The 26,668-nt window shown below is 37.7% G+C and overlaps 1 protein-coding gene across 3 annotated transcripts in view; it reads right to left on the bottom strand.

Annotated features, from left to right (window-relative positions):
• The window catches only part of COL9A1 (collagen type IX alpha 1 chain), a 178,234-nt gene that overhangs the window by 71,529 nt on the left and 80,037 nt on the right, over window positions 1-26,668 (bottom strand). The window contains exons 1-5 of one of the 3 annotated variants that reach the window (XM_050789712.1): window positions 16,108-16,281; window positions 15,183-15,256; window positions 13,585-13,662; window positions 13,316-13,448; window positions 7,388-7,784 (exon numbers count right to left, since the gene is read on the bottom strand). In XM_050789712.1, the coding sequence (XP_050645669.1) occupies window positions 7,388-7,784; window positions 13,316-13,448; window positions 13,585-13,662; window positions 15,183-15,256; window positions 16,108-16,121 (696 nt within the window). In that variant the 5' untranslated portion in view covers window positions 16,122-16,281. Of the gene's footprint in view, window positions 1-7,387; window positions 7,785-13,315; window positions 13,449-13,584; window positions 13,663-15,182; window positions 15,257-16,107; window positions 16,282-26,668 lie in introns of those variants that run through there. The other 2 variants (XM_050789713.1, XM_050789714.1) reach the window with 2 other exon arrangements.

The raw sequence follows: 26,668 nt of genomic DNA on the forward strand, positions 1-26,668 counted from the left end.
ACTCATATTTAACTCAACACTGGATCATACCAAAGACTACAGCAGAATCGTGAAAGGAGAAAGCAGTAGACTTGGAGTTAGCAGACCTGAGGCATGCTTATTTATTTATTCAACATATTTTCATATAACACATTCATGTGCTTTGCGATAGACACCATGAAAGACACAAAAATGTCTAGCATGTAAGGCAGTAGCTAAGCATAAAATGTTTTGATGATAAATACTATAGCAGTGGAGATGACAGAAGTATTTTTCTGGCTCAGGTCATCAATGAAGGGATCATATAACATGTGCATATATGTGCATGCACATACATGAGTGGGGCCCTGAAGCCCTACTTCTGTTACTACAAGCAGAAACACAGAGGGTAAAGATCAGGGTTTACATAGAGGGGTTACAACAAGTCCCAAGGGTAGGAAGTGGTATATATAGAGAAGAGACCAAATTTGCTGGGGTAGAGTAGACATCAGATTTTTTTTCACCTTGACTTCAGGGCTAAGGAATTTAAATATTATTTGGTAGATTATTATTAAATTGTCACTAAAACATTTTTTTGTGCAAAAGATAGGGATAGGGAGAGCTTTCTTGATTTAGAAGGGTGTTTTGAGGAAATTCATTTGGTCATCAATGCCTAATCCTTTGAGGCAGAAGGAGGCTACTGCAATAAAGCAACAAGAAGTGTTACACTCTGAGCTATGATGAGGCATCCTGAGTTATCTGTCAGATAAAAAAAAAAAAAATCCTCCCCACATTTTACATACCCCTTCAGCTGCCATCCTCAGTTCCTCTTTATGCAAAATTCAAAAGAGATGTCTATAACTATTGTCTCCAATTCTTCTCATTTTCTCTTGAATACATTCCAATTGGGCTTTCACTCCCAACACTCCAATAGGTCTTTTCTCAAGATCACTCTCTTTGATTTCTAAATCCAATGGTCAACTATTTGACCTATCTACAGCATATGAGTCAGTTTCTTATTCTATCGTTTTTGAAATACTATTTTCCCTTGACTTTCAGGGCACCAAAATCTTCTGGTCCTCTTGTATATTACTGATTGCTCCTTCTTAATCTCTTTTGACAAATGTCCCTCATCTCAGCAATCTCTAAATGTTTTCATTTAGAGATATTTCAGGACTCAGTTCTTGGACTTCTCTGTTACACTTGTCTCTTGGTGATTTCCTGACTTTCAATACCATACGTATGTTGACAATTCCCAGAGTTCTATTCCCAAATGAACCTATGTGTTGAACTTCGAAAGCACACATCTGCCTACTTACCAACTTCATCTAGATGTCTAGTAATGATCAAACTAACTCCAATATCCAAACTGACTCCTGATATTCTCCCTGACACCTGCTCTTCTCACAGCCTTTCTCATGACAGTAAATGGCACGTCTATACTTCCAATTACTCATGCCGAAAGTATTGGTGTCATCCTTGATTCCTCTTTTTCTCTCATACCCCAAATCCTGTTTTCTTTACTTCAAAATATATTAGGTTTGTATCACTTTGCATCATTTCCACCTCTACCACCCTGGTCTAAACCAAGGCTGTCTCTGCCTGAATTATTGCAGTGGCTCTTAAGTAGCCCTTTCTCCTACACACTTATGTCCTTCTCTCCCTTCTCCTACAGTATATTATCAAACTAGCAGCCAAGGAGATCCTTTTAAAAGATGAGAACATGTTGCTTATCTATTCAAAACCAGCTGGTAGCCACCCATCTCACACAGTGTGAAAGCCAAAGTACTAACACAATTTCTCAACCACATCTCCATTATGTTACCTCTCCAGCCTCAATACCTCCTTTCTCAGTCTCATTCCAGCCACACTGACTGCCAGGGAGTTCTCAGACATCATACACCTACACCAGACCCTTTTCCACTCACTGTTCTCTTTTCCTGGAATCCTCCTCCCCCAGATATCTGGATGCTAATTCTCTCAACTCCTTCAGGTTTCTGCCAAAATATTTTCCTCTCAATGAGGCCCTTCACTCAAGGCACTCCAATATCCTGCTTCATTTTTCCCCGTAGCATTTATGACCACCTGGCATACTCTACATATACTCATGTATTTATAGTGTCTGTCTCCTCTCCCCAGAATGTAAGCGACATTGGAGCATTAATTTCATCTGCTTTCACCACCACCGAAAATAAGGCCTATAACTTAGCAGATGTTTAATAAATAGTTACTGAATATTAATGAATGAGTACATAGAGATGGATAAGAAATATAGTGAAGAAACAATTGATAGTATTTGCCTTTCTGGTTTGATCATGATTTGTGGCAGTTCCCTTCCCCTGTCTGGGTTCCAGTTTCTTCATGATAAACTGAGAGGTTGGGATTAGATAGATGCAAAGTTTCCTCCAGCTCTGAAAGCCCATGATTCTACTGACACCACGTTGTAACCAAAGAAATTAAGCAAGCAGAGATTAACATGAACAAAGATTTCTTTATGGTCTTAGCCCATGTACATTTTTTATAGAAATAAAAAAACTAATAGCACACTGATTTTTTTTATTGCAACACTATGGGCACAGCTGAGGTCAATAAAAAAAATTCAGTGTTTTTAGTTTTCTGTTAAAAGCAAGTTTGATCATTATTCAGTTTTTATTCTAGCTATCCACAGCCCCTACTTCCAATCATGGCTTCTACTGTGTCACCAGCTCTCAGTTCTGTGCTTCCCCATTTCATTGCCACCTAGTGGAAAACCGAGCTGAGGTTGTTAATATGGTCTACAATGCAGCAGGCTGAGTTTCATCTCCAAAATATAAAATAAAATTGTTTTGACAGCACTCAAAAACGTTTTAATCAAATCAAAGTTTTATAAAAATATTTCCTATCGATATGTATAGAAAATATTGCCATTTTTTCTTTTTAATTTAATTTTTACTTCCAACTGAAAGAGTATTTGTAAAAGATGTACTCGTCAAAAACAACTTAATAAGCAAACTCAATAGTTTTATGCATAATAGATAGCATGCATTTCCTAAATTACTAGAAACACAACTTTCCAATAGTATTTCTCAAATATCAGAAATAATATTAATCACAACCTCACAATTTATTTTTCCCATGTTATAATTCATGAAACTTATATTGTTTTTACATGTGGTAGTTAGTGTGATTCAATTCTGTGGATGGAGAAAAGTATATATAGCTTTTCCAACAACAGTTTTGCCAGCTCTCCTCTGAATCTAGTGAAAATAAACACAGAGCCATGCATTTGATAATATACTTTTTAAAGCAGTAAGTCTGTCCAATTAATCACGTTCCATGTTGGCTTCTTTGGAATATGCACAGGTAAAAAAAAATGGTTTGAGCCATATGTTTGTTAAGCCACATAAACTTTTATCCTCCCTCAAACAAGCCCAGACTCCCAGCATATATCTCTGAAAAGGGAGAAAGGCCAACTTTGTTTTCTAATAGAGCTGTACCAAATAATTCTCCTAGGCTATCATGCTGACAACAAAAAATAAAGAACCTGTCATAAAATAACATGTTTTTATAGTAGACTGCCAGGAAACCAAGCTTTGCAGTGGGATAAATGGCACCATCCTAAAATATTGGCACAAAGGAGAATAAAATATATGGGATTTATTGTTTTAAAATCAAACTAACAATGTATTACAGCAGTGCATTGGGAAAAAATATAAAATGCTCCGAGCCCACTAAATAACCATGAATGATGAGAAGATGTTTGAGATGTAGACCACGTGAACAGCTATATCACAAGCTTATGAAAACCTTTTGAAATTGGCTTTCTTTTTCAACTTACAAAAGAAGGGGACAAAAGATAGGATAGGCAGGTGGAAAATAGCAAACAAGTACCATATAAGTGACTCTTTTAGCATCAGTGATCTATCAAATGTTGTTTTCAATTGCATTTTTTATTATGAAGTTCCTTGGGCTACTTTTTGACATATGATAATCCCTTTAGAAGGAATATTTTGCTTTTGATTTATTTACTAAAGAAAAGCAAGGGTTGACTCTGAAAAAATTCCTCAATTAATGTAGAGTGTCAAAGATTAGAATGAATTCAATTCCATAAAGGAAAATGTAAAACTACACTTTTTCTTATTGTTTTTATGGTATTTTTGTGCTATTTCATTTTAATTTAAAATTTCTAACACAGTAATATTGAATATTTGCATCTCCAAATTGAGAGAATGGTGACCTATCAGTACAGTTCTTCTACCTCTCAGAATATGTACATACCACTATCCATCACTCTCTAAGTCCTCCAAGGGACAGGTAGTCATTGTTCATCTTCAGCAACTGTCAGCAGCTTCAGATTTCAACCAAATTGGTGATAAGTCTAAGAAAATAGGCCATAAAATTAAAACAAGGGGCTAAGGACAACTCATGGACACACAGGCTTTGTCTGTGGGCTTCTATGAGTGTTTGACTACCTTCAGTTTTGAAAAATAAGGAACAATATGGGAACACTAACAAAGCTTGAAAATGGAAGAACTGATACACGTGGGAATTTCCAAACGAGTGCCCGTCTGTCTGGAGCATTGTACCTTGTCTTCTCCTGGATGATGTTTTCACCACCAGGACTCCTTTCAGACATCAAATCCCTTAAGAAACATCCCTGGCCCCCACTGTCATGCCTCCCTGCTCTTATCTGAGTGAGGAGATATTTTTTCTGTGTGTTTCTTGGCACGCAGCACTAGCCACTATCATGGTACTTATCATGCTATATTGTGATGATCCTTTACTTGTCTCAACTCCTTATTCTCAATAGACTGAAGAAAAAGTCTGTGATTTATTTCTCTTTGTATACCCAATATTTACACATTCAATGAAAGTTTACTAGGTAAATAAGCAAGTTGGATTAATGTCTGAGGACATGTTTCATACTGTACAAACTTCCCACTTTTAAAAAATTTATTTGGTTTTTCCTGCAAAGTAAATTCTAAAGGCAAATCACAAATGCCTTTCAAAGTAAGAATAATGAGATTCTTTATAAGGAAAAACATGTGGTTGCATGCATTTTTCTTTATCCCAAAGGAAGGCTAGTTGGCATAGCAGAAGATAAGGTAGATTAGAAATGTTGTGCCTAACACTATTTCTTACAAGTTAATAGATCTGTGTGAGTTCACTTCCTCAGCTGAGAAATGGAGATAATGCTATCTGTACTTTCTATCTTACAAGATTGTTGCAAGAATCAAATAAGTTAATGGGAATAAAAGCATTTCGAAAACTTGAATTGGTATATTAAGCATATTAAGATGATGTTTTTAAAAAGTGTAAGTTGGCTTTTCTTACATAGTGTTCTAATTCCTTATCTTATATAAAATGAAGTTTGAGAAATACATTTTGGTGAGAAGTTTGAGCTTCACGTTGTCACTTCCAGTTGTTAAATGTGGACAGGATTGTTTTGGCTTATAACCTTGATCCAGTTTAGCTGCCATTGTCACTGTCACACTTCCACCATCATCAGCCAGTATGGAATGTTAATGGGCTGTTAGGCTCAAGTCTTTTTTGTGTTTCCTGATAAGGGAGTCAGAATTCAGTCTGAAGGAAGATACTTGTACATGCCTACTTCAAATATTTTTTAACATTGGCTATGGTATACTGATTTAGAAAAGCTTCTTGGTGGACCAGAAGCACAATGTAAAGCCAGCTGCCAGGTTTCTGGTTGCACTCCTGCATGTGGTAGAATAAAATAGAAAGTAATTGGTACTAACTTGTCTCCATTGTGATGAGCGAATAGAGTTGGCAGAAAAATCTACAATCAGCTCTGACATTATTGGCAAGGCTATAGGATAATGAAGTAATAGTAAAACTTCAGTTTACTGCTCTGGCAATAAGACAAATTAATAGCATCTTAGCTCACGGAATTTAGTGTTATAAAGACTTAAGTTTTTTTAATCCCATGAATAAATAAATAAATGTTTAAAATACTTGATTGATGTTTGTAATAGTGAGGAGGTAACCTAAAGTATCTTCCCCTTCACCCATGGCCCGGAAATGAATAGCTACTTGCAGAAATTCAGTATTGTCTGAGAACCTTTCCAGTGTCATTGCAAAGATCTTGCTGCACAGAATTTCAAGATGGCACAACAGTAGTCCAATCGGGTTTCTCACCCAGCCACTTGAGGTGTGATAACTCATTAAATGAAGAAATACTTTCTCAAGAGTCTACAAGTCAGAGAAGTAATATGGCAGTTACAAATTGCTTCCTGTCCATCACAGAATATAGAAATTTCACACTACCCTTCACACTAATCACAATTCTTCCCTTGAAAACAAGTTATTTGAACAATTCCATTACTGAGATCCCTGATAACCTTTTATTCTTTGGAGACGTGCACAGAAACAATTTGAAATCATTGTATCACCCTGCTACACTCCATGATATGGGTTTTGTGACTAGAATTTAACAGCTCCAAGCTAGTATGAGAGAAAGAGAGGTCGGCATCAATGGTTTATGTATTGAGCTCTAAATTCCTTTGTTTCCTTCAAAAGAACACTTGTCCTCTAAGATGCATTTTCTAAATTCCTATCATAATATTATAAAACATCCTTTTAAAGCATTGCTCAGTTAAAGTATAACAATTCAAAATGATAGAACTATCTGGTACTAGTTGGCACAATTATTGTGTCAACATATAATTCCTTACATTAATATCTGGGGATCTCTGCAGCAAAATCATGAACAGAGCTCTAAAATCCTTCACTTCTACCACACATCATGCAAGACCTACTTCTAAATAAATCCATATCATGCATCTATATAACTTTCATTCTTGTTGACCAGACATCTTATGGCTTTCTACCCTCATCTCTCACCACTCTGAAGATAGTATATCACCCTCCTCTCTCTCTCCCTCTCTCTCTCTCTCTCTCTCTCACACACACACACACACACACACACACACACACACACTTTTTCATATATACATATCATCCAAATCAGTGAGTCCCTAGGCCTTTGAATGTGGTCTACTTATTCTCTTTTTCCCTTAATGGTGTTTCCCTCAGCTAGAATGTACTTTCTCCTCCCTTTTTGCCAATCCAAATCCTTTCATTTCAAAGTTCATTGCTTCCAAGAAGCATAGGATTCTTGACTAACTGAATCTGTCACCCACCTCAACCTTATTTTGAAGATTCTCATTAGTTATGTGTACACAATATGTGCCACATTAGTATGGCTTTCTTTCTAAGTTGCCTCAGAAAGACTCTGGGTGTGCTAGGTGGGCATGTAACACTTTCCAGCTTTAAGCTCCTCAAGACCAGAAGCTATCTACCTAAATTCCTCTGATTCCAAATTCTATCCAGAACAGGCTACACTCAGCTGATTATCAAAGATGCTTGAGATATTCATTTTTACCAATCTAGTTTTGCTTTAATGTGCCATAGTGTGTGGTTTTATACTTACTGGAACAGAAACTTGAGGATTATCTGCAAGTTTTCCCAGCACAGCAAAGCCATCGGTGTCAATTGGGCCTCTTGGCTTTATAGGTAAAGATTCAATCCTGTTGCAGTCAACAAAAAGAGTAGCACTACTCCTCTCCACGCCAATCATGATCTTATGCCACTGGGAATCAAACAAGGAGGGCAAATTCGAAAAGGCTGCCGTTTGGAGACTTCCATCCAGTCCCTTGTATGAAAATGCAACAGATTGTGTTTGGCCATTAATCTTTATGCCAACTTGTTCCTTCCCAGAGGAATCCTGAATCTGCCAAATGTTCCAGTTCTTTTTGAGTGTGCTTCCAGTCATTCGAAATGTCGTCAAGAAGGAGTATTCTTCAGGCAGTCCACTGGGATATAAATTCCTGAGTAAAATTTTTAAATAGTAAATATGAATCTTGTTTCCTGTACCCATATGTATTTACCATATTCCCTTTTGAGGCTATTTCAGATGCCAGACCTACCGAAAGGCTGCAGTGTAAAAAACTATGTACCGTTTGTTCTTTCATGACTGTTCATAAAGACCTTTACAGAAGTTCAATCGTTCGTGTGCATTCATGGTCCATCTTAAAATACACATTTTAAAAACACTCTCCCTCATGGCTAAGGAAGGTTCCCAATGCCACATAATCCCAACAATATTACTATTTATACTACCCAAAGAGCTACTGTTCAGCAATTTCATCTCAGCCAAAAAATACATTCTTGCAAAGTTCTTGGCAACATTTCATCCACAAGTGAGAGAGGAGATCATTAGGAATGTAAATCAGCAGTACTAGCTTATGAAACGATTTAATTAAAGCAGTTAGCAGCTTCTAATTTTTTTTATTTTAAAGTAACATGTTAAGATTATTTGTTATTTCCATAATTGCTTGGATTTTCACTCCACAATTATATCCCAGACCCATATAAGTATTTTGAGAATCAGTAACTGAGGACTTCAGGAGCATCTTCACACTGAGCATGTTTGTCTTTTTTTAGGGAGTTCAAATTATGATGTTAAAGTAGCAGTTTGTCACACTGGATGTGTGACAAGGGAAAAGTGACCAATTCTTACTTCTCTACTGCAACTCAATTGTTGCCTTTTTTTTTTTTTTTTTTTTTTTTTTTTAGATGGAGTCTCACTTTGTTGCCCAGGCTGGAGTGCAATGGCGCCATCTGAGCTCACTGCAACCTCCACCTTCCAAGTTCAAGCAATTCTCCTGCCTCCGCCTCCCAACTAGTTAGGATTACAGGTGCCCACCACCATGCCTGGCTTATTTTTTGTATTTTTAGTAGAGACGGGGTCTCACCATGTTGGTCAGGCTGGTCTCAAACTCTTGACCTCAGGTGATCTGCCTGCCTCAGCCTCCCAAAGTGCTGGGGTTACAGGTGTGAGCCACTGCATCCGGCCCAGTTGTTCCTTAATCTGCCAACTAAGTCTGTATCATTGCTAACTCCTTTCCTGCTTTAAATGGCAGAATAAAACCAGTAGTATCCCTGAGGCATCTCTACCCTATACAGAGACTGTGGTCTGGACCTGCACCAGCTACCTGGATATTCTTCTGCTGAAGCCAAGCTGCTAAAAGCTGAAGACTGAACTGTAAAAATCAGCATGTTAAATGTAAGCATCGTCTTTCAAGGACTTAAACATTATGTCTTTTTACATTTCCCCTTCTAAGCATAGAAAAATACGTAAGCAAGGAAGAAATGTTAGGCAAACTAAATGCTAATGAATTTTCTGTGCTAAACAATAAAAATTTTATATTTTTGAGAACAGTTATGGACCAGGACCCAGAATCCCAAATAACCTTCCTTCAAGTCAAATTCTTGTTATGTAGCCCTCTTTAATTTGCTAAGATCTTCTATCTTTACTATGATTTTAATTATAAAACTTTATTATGTCTTATAACAACATAAACAAATCTTCAGCTTCTTTCTATGCAAGTATTTTTATAAGCCTTCAATAAAATGGGTCATCTATCTCAACAAATTTTATTGCTTTGTTAGTTTTCTAAAGATAACAAAAAGGTTAAACTTTTCATCTGAATACTCTTTCATCATAAAAGTATTTTTTTAACCATTACTTTGTAATATGACTGGTTTGTATTTAGGGTGCGGGATGAATTATTTTATCCATACACATTTTTTTCACTGGTGATGTGTATTATTCATATTGCAAAGTTTTCAGTTACTGCCTATGTTTTATAACCATCAAGTGTACATTTTAAAATATGCAATACGGAGCTAAAGAAAAAATTATACGAGAACCATTTACTGACTTTTTTCCCCCATATGAAACTGTCTACTACATCACTCCAGATATTTGTTTTTAATATATTTCCTGTTTATCTATCAGTTTGTCACATTTTCTTTGACTTTATATTTTTCAGAATTATATCTATTCCAGAATAACCTCTAGAAAAGAAGCTAAGATTCACTATTCACAAAAAATGCACTGAGTATTGTATAATTATAAAACCTTATGGAAGTTTGTACATCTTACCTAACTTACCTCAATAAATTTGGAGCTGGGAGATAGTTTTCAAGTTTCACTCAATTGTGAAATTGGGCAAGTGTCCATTTAAATTATAAATAGATTATTTTGATTATTATTTTTAATTAATGATTGGGATTTAACCAGATGCTTAAATAATTTATTTTCTTATTTTTGTCCAAGATAGTTATCGTTGAAGCATGAGGTTTTTTAAAAGGACAATAAAATCTAATGCTTCTTCTTCTCTTCCTTAAGCATTATTTTTCCAGGCTTCAAAAATAACCTAATCTGTGTTATCTATACATCTGTCTATAGATATACCGAACAAAACTGTAGAATATAATCAGTTCCCTTAAAAAATCTATTTTGTTTCAATTCTGGAAGTCCCAGTAATGTGTTCAGGTGACTCTTGTGAAAATACATCCTGGGGTTAACTGAGGGAGTTCTCCCAATTTGTGTTTCATTCAATCTTTCCCACTCAATGAAGAGATTATGTTAAAGGTAGGAAAGGACATAATGTCTTAATATATCTCTGACTTGGTGTATGTAATGCCAAAAACTAAAAAAAGAAAATAATTAATTTAAAATGATGGAGGGTAGGTTTGAGATGGCTAAATGAATACCTCATTTTTATAGCTACGTTGTTAAACTAATGGTATCTGTCTCTTTCTCTCCGTATATATGAAGATAATATATGTGTGTGAATATGTGTAGAAATAATCTAGATTATCTTGTTATTGATCTTTGATCTTTTAAACTAGGCTAGTATAGTATGTCAATATGGTAAGAAGAGAAAATTCATTTTGGTATTTATACTAATAAAACATATATGTATTTGTGTATACCTAAGACCACTTAAAAGTCTCACAAGTTTAATTTATGGAACAGTCAGTCCCATTGTCTTTCCTTGGAATACCTGAAATTCTGTTCTTGCAAACATGCTATGCACATCAGTAAGTAAACTTGACAGCATGCATAATTTAAAATAAGCTGTACCTATAAATGATTTATTTCATTATATTACAGCCTTCAAAGAGTACCTTAAATGAAGAATCATAAGGGTTTGAATGAAAGATTAAATAGTCTTTGGACCTTGAAACATTTATTTGTGACCTTAATCCAAGACTGTGTTTTTAAGGAAAATAAAGATAACACGTTTGTTAGTGGGAGTTGAGAGTGTAAAACTATTATGCCTAAAATAAGGAATAAAAAGCAGCAAAAAAAAAAGTATGTGTCTCTTAAGTCTTTCAAAAAATAGAAAAGATAAATAAGGATAAATTGTGACTCTTTCCCATCAGTTCCATATACCGTAATATTTTCCTCCTACAAAGATCCTGCTAATAGTTTCTTTCACTGTCTGGGAGCCTATGTTCTCCAGCACAGAAAGTCCCTTTATACCAACATTGTCTGTACCCTGCATGGCCGAGAGCAATTCCCATCCCTAGTCTCCTTGTCACCTGGCTTTTGAATTAGCAGGACTTGGAGGGCAGATTGTAAAGAAAGGATCCTCTAAGGAGAAAAGACTTTCATATGCATGCATTCTCTCCGTCTAGTGCTCTTCACCACTAATAATAAACACTTACCCAATACCAGCGTGGACTGGGTTCTTCAAGCACTCTCCAGTTATGAACACCTACTCTGCATAGCAACCTTATGACATAGTTATTATTCCTAATTTTAAATTGAGGGAACTGAAGTAAAGATAGTCTAAGTACTTTCCCAAGAATAAACTTTACTTGGAATTCCACATGTCTCAGTCCTCTAACTTTCCTCCTTCTCTTTTTATTCTCTACTTTCTTTTCCTAATTTCTTCCTCCTTCTTTCCTTATCTTGTAATAAGGCTTGACAGTAAAACAAGATTTTTCAGTCTTTATGGGAGCAGGGAGTCAAGGGTAGCAAATGTGAGGCATTAGATATAGCCTGGGTACACTATTTAGTGATAGCTCTAGGCATTTCGAGAAAAGCAACAACGAAGTTGAGCAGGAGGTAAGGAAGCCACGTGGCAGCACATTGATCAATCTCTGAACTTAAGATTTAATGACAGTACCTCAAATCTTAGAAGAGAAAATCAGGTCAGCACTGAGGACCTCATGTTTTGCTTAATTATTTGAGAAAGAAAAAACTGAATTTTTAAAGCTTTTTTAGCAACACAACTGGCACTTCCATACATGAAAAGAAATTATGAGGAAAAAAAACAGTGAGTGTCACTGTTATCACGTCCTTAATCTTTCCAGATGTGAATGGTTTTCCAGAGTCAGTATGGAGTAGTGGTTAGAAGTACAACCTTTGCAACCATTCTGCCTGGGATTCAGTCTTTCCAGCACGTTCCAACCCACTCACCTTATGCAAGTAAATTAAACTGTTGGGGATCCCTGATTTAAGAAAAAAAAGGTTAATAATGCCCCTATATCACAGGATTGTGATGAGAATGAGATTATTGTTAATTAGTAAATTTATAGAAAGAGTTCATATAATGTACTATTATTGTATTATACAATAATATATAGTATGTTCAAAACATGAATTTCTAGCTGTAATCTGGTACTATTACATCAGATTGTTCTAATTTGTTCAAAATTTTTTTTATATACATTGAGTTTCTATATACATTGAGTTTCTATATTATTTTATTGATCTAATTAATCATTATTTACCTTTACACCTTAATTTCTATCGAAGTCCTAATTGTCTTATTTATCTACTAAAGGAATCTTAATTCTAACTTTTTTACATTGTGCTAAAGCATATAATAATTATCATAATCATAAATAAGGTATTTAGGTGATATCAAAACTAAATTGCTGAGATTCATTCACAATGATGACAGGACTCAACACATACACTAAAGTACCTTAGTTACAAATAAAGAGCAAAAGGCTTAGTTCCAGAGAAAGAAATCAGTGAAGTGCAGGATTTGATGTTGTTAGTATTACTATCATTGTTTCTATTATAATTATTTTAGTTTTGCTTTGGTTTGATGTCTGCCAGGAGCCAAGCAGTGGACGTGTGGCTCTATTTCAGCACCAGGACACTTGAACAGCACCATTGTGAGTCTTCTAACCACTCTGTGGCTCCTGGTTAAATTTACGCTTACCCTCTGGCACTTTTCACAGAGGGTCCTTTCAGTCAAAACCAGACAAATTATAGAAAAACAGAAAGCAAGGTAATAAGAACATGTCCTGAATCAATGTATAATAGTCTCAGTGATGCTTTTTCCTGGAATGGAAAGTAAATTACATACTGAAAACATGAAATGCAGTATTCAGGCACTGAAGACAGGCAGGTAAATAAATTTCTTCATCTTTAAATACAATTATAATCCAAGAAACATTGATCATAAGAAAACCCTAACATTGGATAGCTATCCATTTTAATGCATTTGAGTCAGATAATTAGATTAAAATATTTTTGATAGATTACCTAGTTGGAATCCTGAAGTCTACATTATTTCCCAACTTGTAAGCCACCTGCAATGTAGCTGATCCCACTACTCTCTGGATAGCTCTTCTAGATGCTGCTTTATCTACCTGGAACTGAGAGATCAGATCAAACCCTACAGAATGGGAATACAAAATGAAAAGTCTAAAATGAGATTGGTTTTATTCCTTTCCGCAACTTTCCCAAATAAAAAATATATATATCAGGTTTATAGAAAGCCTGCATTTTCAATAGGCTACATTGCTACTCACCTGGTAAGTCATCTTGGCCAATCCTGATCTTAGGACAGAGTTCATTTTCACCATTAGAATTGGAATTGGCAGGGAATCCTGCAAAAGAGATAGCATGTCATTCTACTTCATCCACTCTAAAGATTTCAGGATGCATCAATAATAATAACTATTTAAAATTCAATATTATACCAGCTTGCTTAGAGGTAGCATGTTTGGCTTTACCTCCATGCATCTATGATTATAATCCATCCACCTGCAACTCATCCTGGAAGGAGTGGATGCAAGGCACAAAGTCTCTCTAATAATCTGTGCTGGAAAATGTTCGTTTTGGAGAGGTTAGGCATTTGTTCCTTTTGAAACCAAAGGTGAATGGTGTCCTGAATGGCACAGGGTCAGAAGTCTGTTTGGAAAATTTCTGGTAGTTCGGGCTAGAAAATATTCCTTAAACACCACAAATTTTAGGATTCCAATGAGATTCCAGAGCCAATCTTGGTCCAGTTCAGAGGGGCTTCTGGAGAGTAGAGTTCTTAGGAATCTTTGTCAGATATAGGGGCCTGGGGAAGTCTTGGGATTCACTAATCCTAAATAAAATATAGAGGATGCATTTGATTTCATAAATTCATTCTAAGAGATCAAATAAAGGTCCCTACTAAATTACTCCTAACATCTTAGAACTGGGAAGAGTAAAAAGAAGAAAATAATCATGAGAAGGATTAAATCCTCAATTTGATAAGAAATCATAGAACGGAAATTGTGTTCTCCTTACACAAATGGAAGGTCAAGGGAAGAGAGTTTTTCACCACCACGGAAGGCTTCTTGGAAATATCCAACCCCAGTGCCTTGCTAAGATTCATCTGACAACAGAGACGCTCTAGACTTCAGAAAAAGTATTATTCACTTGCAAAGCATGGGCCTGGTGCCATGGCTCACGCCTGTAATCCTAGCACTTTGGGAGGCTGAGGCAGGCGGATCACCTGAGGTCCGAAGTTCAAGACCAGCCTGACCAACATGGTGAAAGCCCGTCTCTACTAAAAATATAAAAAATTAGCCAGGCATGGTGGCACATGCCTGCAGTCCCAGCTACTAGGGAGGCTGAGGTAGAAGAATCACTTGAACCTGGGAGGCAGAGGTTGCAGTGAGCCGAGATCATGTCACTGCATTCCAGCCTAGGTGACAGAGTGAGACTTTATCTCAAAAAAATAAAAATAAAAATGCAAAAAGCATGGGCCTAACCATCATGGTACATCAAACATGCTCCTTATACTGTCCTCACCCCAAATTGTTGAGGTCCATTCATCCATCAATCTATTTATTTATTCATCCATGTATTCACCCAACATTTACCAATCACCATCTGTCCTAGGCACTGCACTAGGCACTGCAGCACACAGATTAGCCTTCCTGCCAACTGTGATTACTGGCAGGACTTACTTTCCATACCCAGCATTGACCATGGAAAACCAGCCAGTAGGGTATCCCCATGCCCCAAAGGTGGATTGAAGAGTGAGGGTGTGAAGGACCATGGATGCCTCACTCAGTCTTCAGTCAGCCACAACCCTATCTGATCATTTCTGGGAATAAGTAATCTTTGAAAGTCTAGGAAATATGGCCCTTACTGGGGCGACGCTTGACAGCTGCAGATGCCCAGGGCTCCAGGAAACTGCACACAAAGAAGAAAACTGGAATTTTCCTGAAGAAGAGAGAAGAAAAGTGACTCAAACAGGAGTCCCTGCAGATGGGAACTACTTCCATATTTTCAAACCTGGTAAACCTAATTAATATAAGGTGATCAAATCCCAGTATAGTTTATTTTTTTCTTTTCTTTTTCTTTTTTTTTTTTTTTTTTTTTTTTTTTTTTTTTTGAGACAGAGTCTCACTCTGTCGCCCACACTGGAGTGCCATGGCGCAATCTTGGCTCACTGCAACCTCCAACTCCCGGGTTCAACCGATTCTCCTGCTTCAACCTCCTGAATAACTGGGATTACAGGCATGTGCCACCACGCCCATCTACTTTTTCTATTTTTAATAGAGACAGGGTTTCACCATGGTGGTCAGTCTGCTCTTGAACTCCTGACCTCGTGATTCACCCACCTCGGCCTCCCAAAGTGCTGGGATTATAGGCGTAAGCCACCGCGCCTGGCCTTCATTTTTACTTTGAAACCCTACTGAGAGATGTAAGGAACTCATGTTTCCAGCCCCCACTGTCCCTGTTGTTTTGTTGATCTCACTTTCTCGATATTTACCTATCTCACTGTTTTGGTACCTATTTCTTTGTCTCTGGTTTCTTTCATCTTTGATTTCCTTTCTCTCCTTTTCTGTGACTATCACTTTCTCTCCCTTCCTCTGTCTCTCTTTTTTTGTGTCTCTCTTTGGTTTCTCACGCTTGCTCTCTTGTCTTACTCTCTCATCAGTCTCTCTTTCTGTCTCTCACCTTGCGGCTCACCTACTCTCATCCTACCACTGCTGCAAAAATACAGACCCTTGGTTCTGAGGACCCCCAGCCCCGTCTCCCCACCACTCTTTCCAGGGTTATTGTCTTACCAGCAAGTCTTCATTTTCCCAGTTGATTTTCTTTGTTTGCCAACAGTCCCTATGAAGAAGGGGTTGGAAGGGAGTCACTGTCCCCTCCCTACCCCTTCACTGTCACCCTAGGACTATGAGTTCTGGGCCCAGCCTTGGTCCCTCCTGCCCCGGTGAGGGCTAAAAGCAAAGGGAGAGAACCAGAGGAATCTCGTGACGCTTTAAACTGAGGCAAAGGGAAGGGGTGGAGAGAAGCAGTGCTGTAAGCCCAGGCCTAGGGGTGTGTCCTCAAAGCTAACAAGGTTACACTGAAGGAGGGATTTACAGGGGAAAGTTTGTTGAAAAGAAAAAAATAAAATCAGGATGTGGAGAAATTCACCAGAAAGATCCAGGCAAGGTGCTATAGGAACACAGTAGATGCTCTTAGATCTGCTATAGGAGTACAATGGCAGCTTTCAGAACTGCTATAGGAATACAGTGGAAGCTTTCAGAGGGCTGGGGTTCCAGTAAAAATGTGCCCACGGGGAGGCGGAGTGCCCAATCAAACTAGGTTTCAATCCCTGTTTATTCTGAAGCTTACTAGTTGTGTGTCCTTGAGAGAGTTAGTTCACCTTTCTGTAACTAGATGCCTTAATTGTAAAACAGATTGAAAATACTTACATTAAAACAATGGTTTTGAGAATTAAATGAGGTCTCAAAGGCAGAGGGTCTAACACCCAACAATCATTATTTGTCATCGTCCTCATAGCTAACACTTCATTATGTGCCTCCCTCTGTTGAAAATGCTTAAGGCCTAATGCCACTTAATTCTCACAACAACATTATAAAGTAAGGCTGAAGTTACCCTTATTCTCCAAATAAGAAAGTTGAGGAACCAGAAAATGAAGTAACTTTTTCAAAGTGCCATGCCTATTACTAAATATGCATTCTCTCTCTCTACCTCACGGCTGGAAATCCTGATAAAATGTAATATTAAGCCCCCTAGTTGTTGTTTCTTCTTAAACTCTGAGATTACCAGAGTTGAGCAGAGGACACTGTATCTGGAAAGAAGCAACATATTATCCTCCGTTAACAAGGTGAGAGCAAGTTACAAGGAGCACAAACCTAGAGAGGTACGTGTTATCAGCATCGCTATCACACATACCATGCCCTCTCTCCAGAACCTGAACATCTCAAGAGAATTCCCAAGAGCCCCCACATCACCCACCTTCCCACCCACTCAGCATGGCCCACCTCTGGCGTTGTCTTGAGGGACATGGGTAGTTACTCCAAAACCAAAGACTCTAAAGGTCAGAAGATCCAACGATCTCAAAAATCACAATGCAAGCAAAGTAGTTTTTAGGTGAACTTTTTTTTTTTTTTTAAAGAGACAGGGTTTCAGGTCTTGCTCTGTTCGCCAAACTGGAGTGTAATAGCATAATCATAGCTCACTACAGTCTTGAACTTCTGGGCTCAGCAGATTCTCCCACCTCAGCCTCCTGAGTAACTGGGATGATAGTCATACACCACCGCACCCGGCTTCTTGAAATTTTTAAATTTAGTTTTCTAATTGATTTAATTTTTATTTAATTACAAAACAATAGCGTTGCTTCTTATTTTTCATTTGTTTATTTCTTTTCCAAAAAACTCCTTTCATCTTCTGCCTCCCTCAGCTCACTGATGAACTGTGAATCAGGCAAACTTAATATCCATGCTCTTGCCCTTTTATTTTCTACTCATAGCCCACCTGTTGGAGTCCTGTCTCTCTTTCCTAGAGGGACACCCATTTCTTCATGCTATTTAGGGCTTTCTACAAGTCCCCGTCATTTGCCTTCTGTCTATCAAAATTCCCATTCCCTAGTGCAGCCATCCTGGCTCCGTGACAGAACTACAAATGACCAGATCCTAGCTTATTTGTTTAAGTCAGTCAGGGCTCATGTGAAAGAAGCGCTCTATTAACCTCCGAGGAGAAGCTGTGCAGCTGGGGACCTTCCTGACATCCTGAAGTCACAGGAGGTAAGCCAGCCTGAGATTCACAGGGGAAAAGGCATTTTCCAAAGGGACTGTCCATTAAAGCTATTTATTTGCATGATTGATCCTCTCATATTACTTACTCTGGTAAGAAAGGAGAGAGGGATTTTTCATTATAATGAAGTGTTTGGGAAATCCTTTCATTGCTTTAGAGATCTCAGTTCCGCATTTGCCCCTTTCCTTCCCACTGTAATGAATCCTCTTCAAATAGAATTTGAAATCAAGTGAGGGTGCCTTTTAATTAAAAATGAAAGGATAGAGAGAAAAATAGGTTTGCTTACAAGTGGTTTGGCTTTTTTCTAGCTTGGCAGTTTTATTTAAGATGGCAGAAGCAAGCAAGAGCTATTTTAAGGAAGAAAGTAGGCTGATGGCAGTGGCTCACGCCTATAATCCCAGCACTTTGGGAGGCCGCGATGAGATCACCTGAGGTCAGGAGTTCGAGACCAGCCTGGCCAACATGGCAAAACCCCATTTCTATTAAAAATACAAAAATTAGCCAGGCCTGGTGGCACATGCCTGTAGTCCCAGCTACTCGGGAGGCTGAGACAGGAGAATCATTTGAAGCCAGGAGGCAGAAGTTGCAGTGAGCCGAGATCATGCCACTGCACTCCAGCCTGGGTGACAGAGTGAGACTCCATCTCAAAAATAATAATAATAATAAAAAGAAAGAAAGTAAATCCAGGCCAGGCAGGGTGGCTTATGCCTGTGGTCCCAGCACTTTGGGAGGACAAGGCAGGCGGACGGCTTGCACTCAGGAATTGGAGACCGGCTTGGGCAAAATGGTGAAACCCCATCTCTACAAAAAATACAAAAATTAGCCGGGCACAGTGGCACATACCTCCAGTCCCAGCTACTCAACAGGCTGAGGCAGGAGGATCTCTTGGGTCTACGGAGCTTGAGGCTGTAGTGAGCGGTGATTGCACTACTGCCTAGGCAACAGAGTGAGGCCCTATGTCAAAAAAAAAAAAGAAAAAAAGAAAGAACGAAAAAGAAAGTCGATCCAGAGAAAGAAAAGATATATACAATCTTATTTAAGGAAACTTTTTTCCTCCCTCCACTCCTATTTTCTATTAATTTTGTTTCCTAACATGACATTAGAATCTCACAGACAGCAGTGCAAAGGCCACGCTATTCTGGTCTGGGCCAGTTGCACCCTAAGGTCATAGACGTGTAAGCTTTTTCACCCTTAGCATTGTTTCCTCACCTTACCTAACAGTTCGGTTCTGAAAAACCATGTAGAAATGAAATGTGGTCAATCACATCAGATTGTAAATGAACTAAGACAGCTTGATATTTAAAATGATCCATTTTATAAATAGAAGTGTTTTGTATAGAACAATTATACTTTTCTTTGTACTTCCTCTCATCCCTCCACTACATACTTTTTACAGAATGTACACACACTAATCTTCTTCTTCTTATAAATCAAGAATATGATTTACTTAAAGCTTAAATCGGGAACATCATCACAAATAATCATCTTTCTTGATCATCCACTTTCTTTTGTTTATTCAGTCATGTATTGAATAACTATATACAGTAGTATACGAGGTAAAAAGTGTGAATAAACATGGCCTTGCCCTGAGGAAGCTGATAGTCCAGCAGGGAGGACCAATATGAAAATGACCACAATTCAGAGAGTAAGAAGGCTGTAGTGTCACTGAGAACAACACTATTCTGGTCTGGGTCAGTTGCACCCTAAGGTCATAGACGCACAGTCTATGGCACAGTCCAAGGGCATTGGGAAATTTTTAATACAAGAGATAAAATCTTAAAGGATACTAAGGCTACCAAGAGAATAAGTGGGTGCAGTACGTTTTAGACAGAGAAAACAGAAGATACTATAACAAAAAGGTAAAAGAGGACATTTGGGAAGCCAGAAGTCTAGTTCAAGAATCCTTTCATTTGGTAAATATCTTTTTTTGCCTCTTCTACATGCTCCCCGACTGACCTTAACACCAGAGAGACAACCAGAGAAAGATCAGGTCCCTGGCCCTATGCAGCTTAGACACTGGTGGGAAGAGAGGTACTAAACACATTTACAAGAATAGACAAAATAATTTCAGGTGGAAACATTATGAAAAATACAAAAGAAGACAATGTGTTATAGAGACTGTAGAAGGTTTAGAGGCTGGTGTAGGTTGAGGGGTTAGGGAAGGCTGCTTTGAAGTCGTCAATTTTTACTCAGACCAGATGAGAACAAAGAGATAACATTGGTGAGTAGGTTGGAAAAGAGGTGGGGGACAGAAAAACTACCTGGTTTTGAGCTTGAGCAACTGAGTAGATGGTGATGTCATTTTCTGAAATCACAAGTAGCAGGACCATGGGAGAGGAGTTGGATAAAGGATCTTCAATGACATCAAAAGAAAGCATAGACATTATGCTGGCTGTTATGGGAACTGAGAGAAGAGTTTGAGGCCAAGAATGACTTTTTCGGATGTGCCTTTAGAAAGACAGTTCTGCTGTTGCTTGGAGGATGGATTGAATGGGTTTTATCAGTATGTATACATATACACAACCAGAACAAAACTTTCAGAAAACAATAGTTACTCATATAAATGTAATAGATTCTATTTTCTGTTTTATTATATTTCATTTTTGAGTGATGATAACTGAATCAGTGAGTAGATTTCAGGACCAACTGATGGGTTACAACTCACAGCTTAAAAAACATTCGATTAGAAAAGAGTAGACATGGCCGGACGCAGTGGCTCACGCCTGTAATCCCAGCACTTTGGGAGGCCGAGGCGGGTGGATCATGAGGTCAGGAGATTGAGACCATCCTGGCTAATGTGGTGAAACCCCGTCTCTACTTAAAAAATACAAAAAATTTGCCAGGCGTGGTGGCGGGCGCCTGTAGTCTCAGCTACTTGGGAGGCTGAGGCAGGAGAATCGCTTGAACCTGAGAGGTGGAGGTTGCAGTGAGCCAAGATTGCGCCACTGCACTCCAGCCTGGGCGACAAAGATTCCATCTCAAAAAAAAAAAAAAAAAAAAGAGTAAACACTAGAAGTGCCAAAAGATCTCTTTCCCCTTGCTTCCTAGTATGGACACAACAGATGGGATGCCCCATGAAACTCACAGAACAGTAGGGCAAGTTTCTTAGTTTTAACATGACTATATATGTTTTAAAACATTATTTTGAAGTAAAGTAGCTGTAAAATGAGAGTTTTAATTAAACATACCACAACTCCCATATTTAATTAGTTCATAGGTTAAATTAAAGAAGTATTTTTAAAACTAGCTTCCTAAAGGTATTTAGTTTTAAGCTTTATTCCATCTATCTTTACTTTAAAATAAAAGACCCAGGCTGCCTAATGGCACCTACCAGTTGTGTGAGGATGCCGCAAATTAGCCACAGCTAGAGCCTGAAATTTATCACAGAAATCTCTGGCTGAGAGGCTGATTAACAATCAGAGCTGCTAAAACTCGGACTCCCACAGTTTTACATTCGGTTCAGTTTTACTGTAAAGAAATTTCACCATAATCAAAGCTCTATTTTTAATCTTCTTATTTTGGCCCTATACTTGTAATTGTAGCCTAATCGTCTATAGCAAGCAAATAGAGCCCCATGGTGATGGCCATTTTTCTCTGAAATCACTCACAAATAAATGTGTTCTCACCGTAGAACATTAATACAAAAACAGGTTATTTAATGTAAAACTCCCCCACTCCTAAGCTTTTCAGCATATTACTTTTGCTCTCTCTAAAGTATGAGCATTTCCGTCTCCCCAAGGAGGAGAGAAATCAATTCCTCTCCATAGCACACGTGCTTCCAGGAGCTGTTGCTGCAATTGCTACCTTGTGAGTCTTAGGTCTACAGCAGCTGATCCATATCCTAAGCCTCTTTTGCTCCCTTCAGTAAAACACACATATTGGCCCATCAGTATGTTTCTTTACCTACTGTAAAGCCTTCAATCTTGTCTCATCAATAATACCTTGTCTCTTATCTTCTATGGCTTTTCAAGACCGTTTCTTACCACAATCTCATGGCTTGTTAAAAACATACTACTGGGCACTACTCCCAGAGGTTCTGGTTCAGGATATTGAAGTTCGGGCTGAGAATTTGCATTTCTAGCAAGCTCCCAGGTGATGCTGATCTCCTGCTGATCCACGGAGAGGTGCTGCTCATGTAGGTCATGTTTTCAACACCATTAGGCTACCTCTCCTTTGTTATAATTGGCATTGACTTGTAGACTGTAAGTGTATAAGTATTTACTGAATAAAATTTTAAAATAATTATGAGTTGAACTCATAACGCCTACTGAGAACTTTTGAGCTCATGAAAAGAATTGTATTAATTTCCTTAGTAGACATTAATTAAGGAAATTTACATGGCAGAATGAAGTATAGAAACCTAAGCCTTCTCTTCTGCACTATTGTGATTTAACAACCTACTACTAATAATAAAAGTGTGTTCCTGAATTGCATGTTAAACTTTACCAATAAAATGTAAAAAGGTCATTGATTCTCAAACACCTCGTTCTCTTTTATGAAATAAACTTTAAATATACCTTGTTTTAGTTTGCATCTATGAAGTTTCATATGCATTCACTAGCTTTCATATGCTGGGAAAATGTTTTCTCTGCACTAGGTGGCAGTATAATCCTGAAATTTGAAACCTAAGCTAAGGCATCAAAGGTGAATTTGATTTCCAGTCTTCAAGTAGGTAACTTTGATTTTAAGAAAATATTTCATTCTTGGTTATTTTCCATATGTATAAACTAAAATACTATAGTTGACTTCTTTTTAGGGTTCCTCTCAAAAAAAATTGCAAATACAATGCACCCTGATGTTCATGAAAGCCTACTGAAGGAGAAAGACACAAAATGAAAGATTAAAATTAACTCTGCCTTCATAGGTGAGCCATCCAGTCTGACCTCACTATCCACCACCAATTTGAGCCTTATAATCAAACAGAGCCAAACCCAAGGTTAAGAATGTGAACTCTGGAACCAAATGGCTTAGGTTCAAATCTCAGCTCCACCACTTTATAGCTGGGAGACCATGGAGAGGTAATTAACCTTTCTGACTCATCTTATTTATCTGTAAAAATTAGTAATGAAAGCACCCTCCTTGTAGGTACATTATAAGCATTAAACTAGAGCTGAAAATAGTACCTGGCACTCAATAAATTTTAGCTACAATTTTTCTTATAACTCACTCTCCTCTGCTTTCTTCTTAGACTCAACCCCAATCCGTCCAGTAAATGGTGGCTCATTTAGATCTTAGAAGAGTGTGGCTGTGCTAGATACTAAAAACTATCCTAGACAATATACAACCCATTATAAGTAGCAAAGTAAATCAATTGAAAGCCCCCTTCTCCCGTCCATGTGCACATCTTTGTCTGTTTGCTACACTTTTATGATTCTTCCTCCTGTAATACTGCCCTTGATAAGTCCTTCAAGCTCTTCTCATCAATAATACCTTCCCTCTCATAGTACTGTACGGTTTTTGAAGAACATTTCTCACCATAATCGTACCTCGCAACAATCCAACAAGACAGATGTGACTCTCCTGTTTTCCTGGTGAAGAAACAGGTGAAGAGACCTGTATGAGTTCATAGTTATATGTGACAAATCTACCGACTGATTCCTGAACAGATACAAATAAAAGGTAACTCCAGTAATCACTGATGAAACAGTCAAACAGCTATTTACAGAACACTGCATACAGGATGACTGATGCCTACTGATTAGTCCCCTTTTGGGTACATATGTGTGTGTGTATATATACACATATATATACATACACGTGTATATATATGTGTGTGTATATATATGTGTATATATACGTATATATATACACACACCCCACATATGTATATGTATACATATGTGTATATATACATAAATGTGTGTATACATGTATATAATTGGTTTCTTCATTTTAAAGTATTATATGGAAAAGTAATATATGTATTTGGTAACATGCATTATATTTAAAAGTAAGATATGTATTTGGTAATACAACAGGATGACTATAGTCAATAATAATTTAATTGCACATTTTAAAATAACTAAAAGAGTACAACTGGACTGTTTGTAGCAAATGGATAAGTGCTTGAAATTATGGGTACTCCATTTACCCTATGATTAGTACTTATTGTGTGCATGTATCAAAATATCTCATGTAACCCATAAATATGTATACCTATTACATACCCACAAAAATTAAACGTTAAAGAAGTAATATACGAACATTGTGGAAAAGTGGAAAATATAGAAATAGAAGAAAGAAAAAAAAAAGTCTCACCACTTAGAGACAACTCGCTATTAACATTTTAGGATGTTTTCTTCCAGGCCCTTTTCTACAGACAAGCTGTGGTCATACTCGACACAGTTTTATAACTCCCTTAAATGCACATCACTTAAAACACTCATGCACTTGCTTTCACAAAATGTAAATGCAATCACATAGCACATACAAAAAGATAGCAAGACCCAGGTGTAAGAAATTTACACTGTTGAAGTCACAATTCTAGCTTCGAATTCTAACTGCTGTAACCTTGAGAGAGAAAACAACTATAGAGAAAGAGACACTGAATCACTGAGAGAGGTTCTTCCAGCAGGTCTTGGTTTTTGAAAGACATTCTTTTTCTCACCCAAAGCCATGTGGGACTATAAACTTGAAGCCAACCACCTAACCACAAAACCACAAAGGCATGTGTAGACGTTCCAGTGGCACCAAAGGGCAACCACAGGAGAGTCCTGCCTCCTACCGTTTCTGAAATCCAAACACCTCTGAAACCATGACTAACTCCAGAAATAGCAGTAGCGACTGACATGTGGGCAGGTAAGAAAGAGCCTTTGTTCTTAAAGACTCAACTTAGAGCCACGACAAACTGAAAGGCTCTAGCATTAGCATACTTCCAGTGATTCCGGAGAATGGTCAGTCCAGGCTGGAGCCGCAGAGATGGAAAGGCAGAGAGGCAGTGCCAGGATGGTGACAGAGGAGGGACAGAATCACGATTCATATTATTTCAGCCTGTCCTGGCCAAGAGCCCCTTCAGGGCTCTCAGGACTTTTTCTAGAAGTGCAGTATAAGGAGGAAATGTCAGAAACTATACTTCATGCTTTTTAAAATATATTTTTTGATCTATATCATTTAATATTTTTGCCATTTTTCAGGTGAGGCAAGTAAGGTTCAAAGACGTTAAATAACTTGCTAAGGGAAATTCCAAATGGCAGGCCAAACCAAACCTGGGTTTCTCTAATATCAAAGCTGATGTTCGTCATATAATTTGTCATATTCTGAGTATACATACATGCACATGTACACACACACACACACACGTGTTTAAGGACAGTCTCTGCTTCACTCTGCATCTAGTTGTTCACTATTACTTTCTTTTCTTCATAAACTCTCAAACTGGAAAACTTCAAGACTTGCTAAGAAGACTTGCCCTCATACTAAGCACCAAATTGGTGCTGTAATTGTCCAAGGGTTTACCCTGCTAATGCTTTGCTAAAAGCAACAAAAAAGTAGTGCTAAAGTTCTCTCACACAAAATATCTCATGGAGAGTGATCATTCCTGTTTGAGTGTCCCAGCCTTTATATAAACTCTTTATTATTGACTCAACTTATAGAGCATTAGTGAATTTTTTATGTATTTCTGGCATTTTTTCTATATTTCCCTGAGGTTCTATCCATATGTAAATTTGTCTCAGCTTCTAAACTCTTACACATTAGGGATCTTGATTACAATCTCTCCCATTCTCCATTTATTACCTACCACAGTCAATCATTTTGTATATTCCTAGGCAGTCAAACTTCAACCAACATCGTATTTAAACACAGTGCTGGCTACTAAGGAGACTTTCAGAGCCAAATAATGTCTTCTTTGTCCTCAAGGAAGTAGGTGGGACACCCACACACCCCACACCTATGGAACACACTTTGGCCTAAAAGGACTCCCCCAAAAGAAAGTAGAACCATAAACAAAGTGTTCTAGAGACAGAAAGGCAGAAGTGACTGATACTCTCCAGAAGGATTCAAAAGCATTTCACAGAGGAAGTAACCTTAGCTTGACCCTAAAGAATAAATACTATTTTACAGGTAGAAAAAAGATAGAAAGTTTTACAAGGCAGTTGGAATAATGTGAGCAAAAGCTCAGAGGCTTGAAAATGCATAGAGTGTAATTAATTACATTTCAAACATAACTTAGCTTTTTTGAAAATATTGTGTGTCATCAACCCAGAAGTTGAGAAAACTCACGTTATTAAACAATATTTGGTAAATAAATAATATGCCAACAATGTTTATGACTTTCTTATATTAGCCTACCTTTCATATTACTATTTTGCTACTGAAAATTAAATCAACAATTCATCTGCTACATTGGAAAATCCAAAAATACGGATTTTGATTACAGAACAACACAGTTCTAGGAGAACCCTTATTTTGGCCCACAGTGAATTATCTGTTTAGAGATTCCATCAAGACATAAAGAACTCCAGGTGCCCTGATGTCAATATCAAGGGAAAAGAGGCAAGATGTCTTCATTAGGATGTAAAAAGTTATTTGCTATAACTTAAATTACAATTCTCTTTTTCTGTTAATACTAGTAACAGG

The sequence above is a fragment of the Macaca thibetana genome, chromosome 4 (genome assembly GCF_024542745.1).
Source record: "Macaca thibetana thibetana isolate TM-01 chromosome 4, ASM2454274v1, whole genome shotgun sequence".
In the NCBI taxonomy this organism is placed as follows: Eukaryota; Metazoa; Chordata; class Mammalia; order Primates; family Cercopithecidae; genus Macaca; species Macaca thibetana.